The 1,066-nt window shown below is 36.8% G+C and overlaps 1 protein-coding gene across 1 annotated transcript in view; it reads right to left on the reverse strand.

The window, feature by feature from the left end:
• LOC108759263 (uncharacterized) overlaps positions 1–445 on the reverse strand; it is a gene marked incomplete at its 5' end in the record, with an annotated part of 17,860 nt that extends 17,415 nt beyond the window's left edge. The window contains one exon of the mRNA XM_018504619.1: positions 6–445. Within this exon, the coding sequence (XP_018360121.1) occupies positions 6–445 (440 nt within the window). The remainder of the gene's footprint in view (positions 1–5) is intronic.
• Positions 446–1,066: the final 621 nt, after the last annotated feature.

A 1,066-nucleotide genomic window follows, 5' to 3' on the forward strand; every position in this document is an offset into this window, starting at 1 on the left:
CTTACAATCGGTCTGAAGGGGATGTCCGGTTTGTGTACTTTTGGTAGTCCGTACAGTCTTGGTGGGAGCGGGTTTGTAGGTTTTAATGTCGTTTTGATTTTGCTGGGAATGTTGCTTTCCTCCACCAGGATCTTGGTTTTTTGTGCGATTGTATTAGTCGGATCTTTATCAAGCTTTTTGTATGCTTTGTCCGAGAGAAGGTTCTTCATCTTTTTCTTGTAGTCTGATGTATTTATGACTACTGTTGTGTTGCCTTTGTCGGCTGGAAGCACGATGATGTCTGTGTCCCTGTTCAGGTCTTGGAGGGCCAATCGCTCTTGTCTAGTGATATTTGGTGGAGGGGGTTTGGCTTTGGAGAGGATATTGGTTACTCGTCTGCGGATGTTATCTGCTTGTTCTGATGGGAGTCGGTAGATGGTTGACTCTATTTGGCTGACGATCTCTTCTTTTCATATATATTATTTCGTATATATTATTTAAAAAAAAGCAAACCATTCCATTTAAAAAAGTGGAGGTGATCTTGAAATCTCAGAGCGCCTCCACTCATAGAAAAACTATTTCTAATATATTATACCCTTCTTGATGCCTTATACAAATTTAATAAATATATCGTTTCATATCTCGAAAATAGCGGAAATATTCTAAGTGGAGAGAGTGTGTTACTGCCCTACTCTGTACATATATGTATAATAGAATAAATACGTAAAGGAAAGGCCCCTATTATGAGATACCGAGTTCATTTTGAGTAAATGCTAGAAGTCTTTAGGCAGAATTTTAAAAATTAATAGGTCGTTTTGAAGGGAATTTAATAATCTTTAAGATAACGTTACGCAAAGTTTGATTCAAATCCCATTTTCTTCGAAAATTAGAGAAATGTAAAAAGTGAGCAAATCGCAAAGCAAAAAATTGTGCTCCTAATATGAGATTCCCCGAAAAAGCAAGAGTAAAGCGCAAAGTACGTCATTATTGCAATTAAAAAACTTTATTTAATGTTTCTAAAATACAAACAAAAATACACAGTCAGCGTGCGTGAAAAATGAGCATGCGGTAGATACCCAGAACTTGT

This window comes from Trachymyrmex cornetzi, unplaced genomic scaffold (assembly GCF_001594075.2).
Source record: "Trachymyrmex cornetzi isolate Tcor2-1 unplaced genomic scaffold, Tcor1.1 scaffold1044, whole genome shotgun sequence".
Lineage (NCBI taxonomy): Eukaryota > Metazoa > Arthropoda > Insecta > Hymenoptera > Formicidae > Trachymyrmex > Trachymyrmex cornetzi.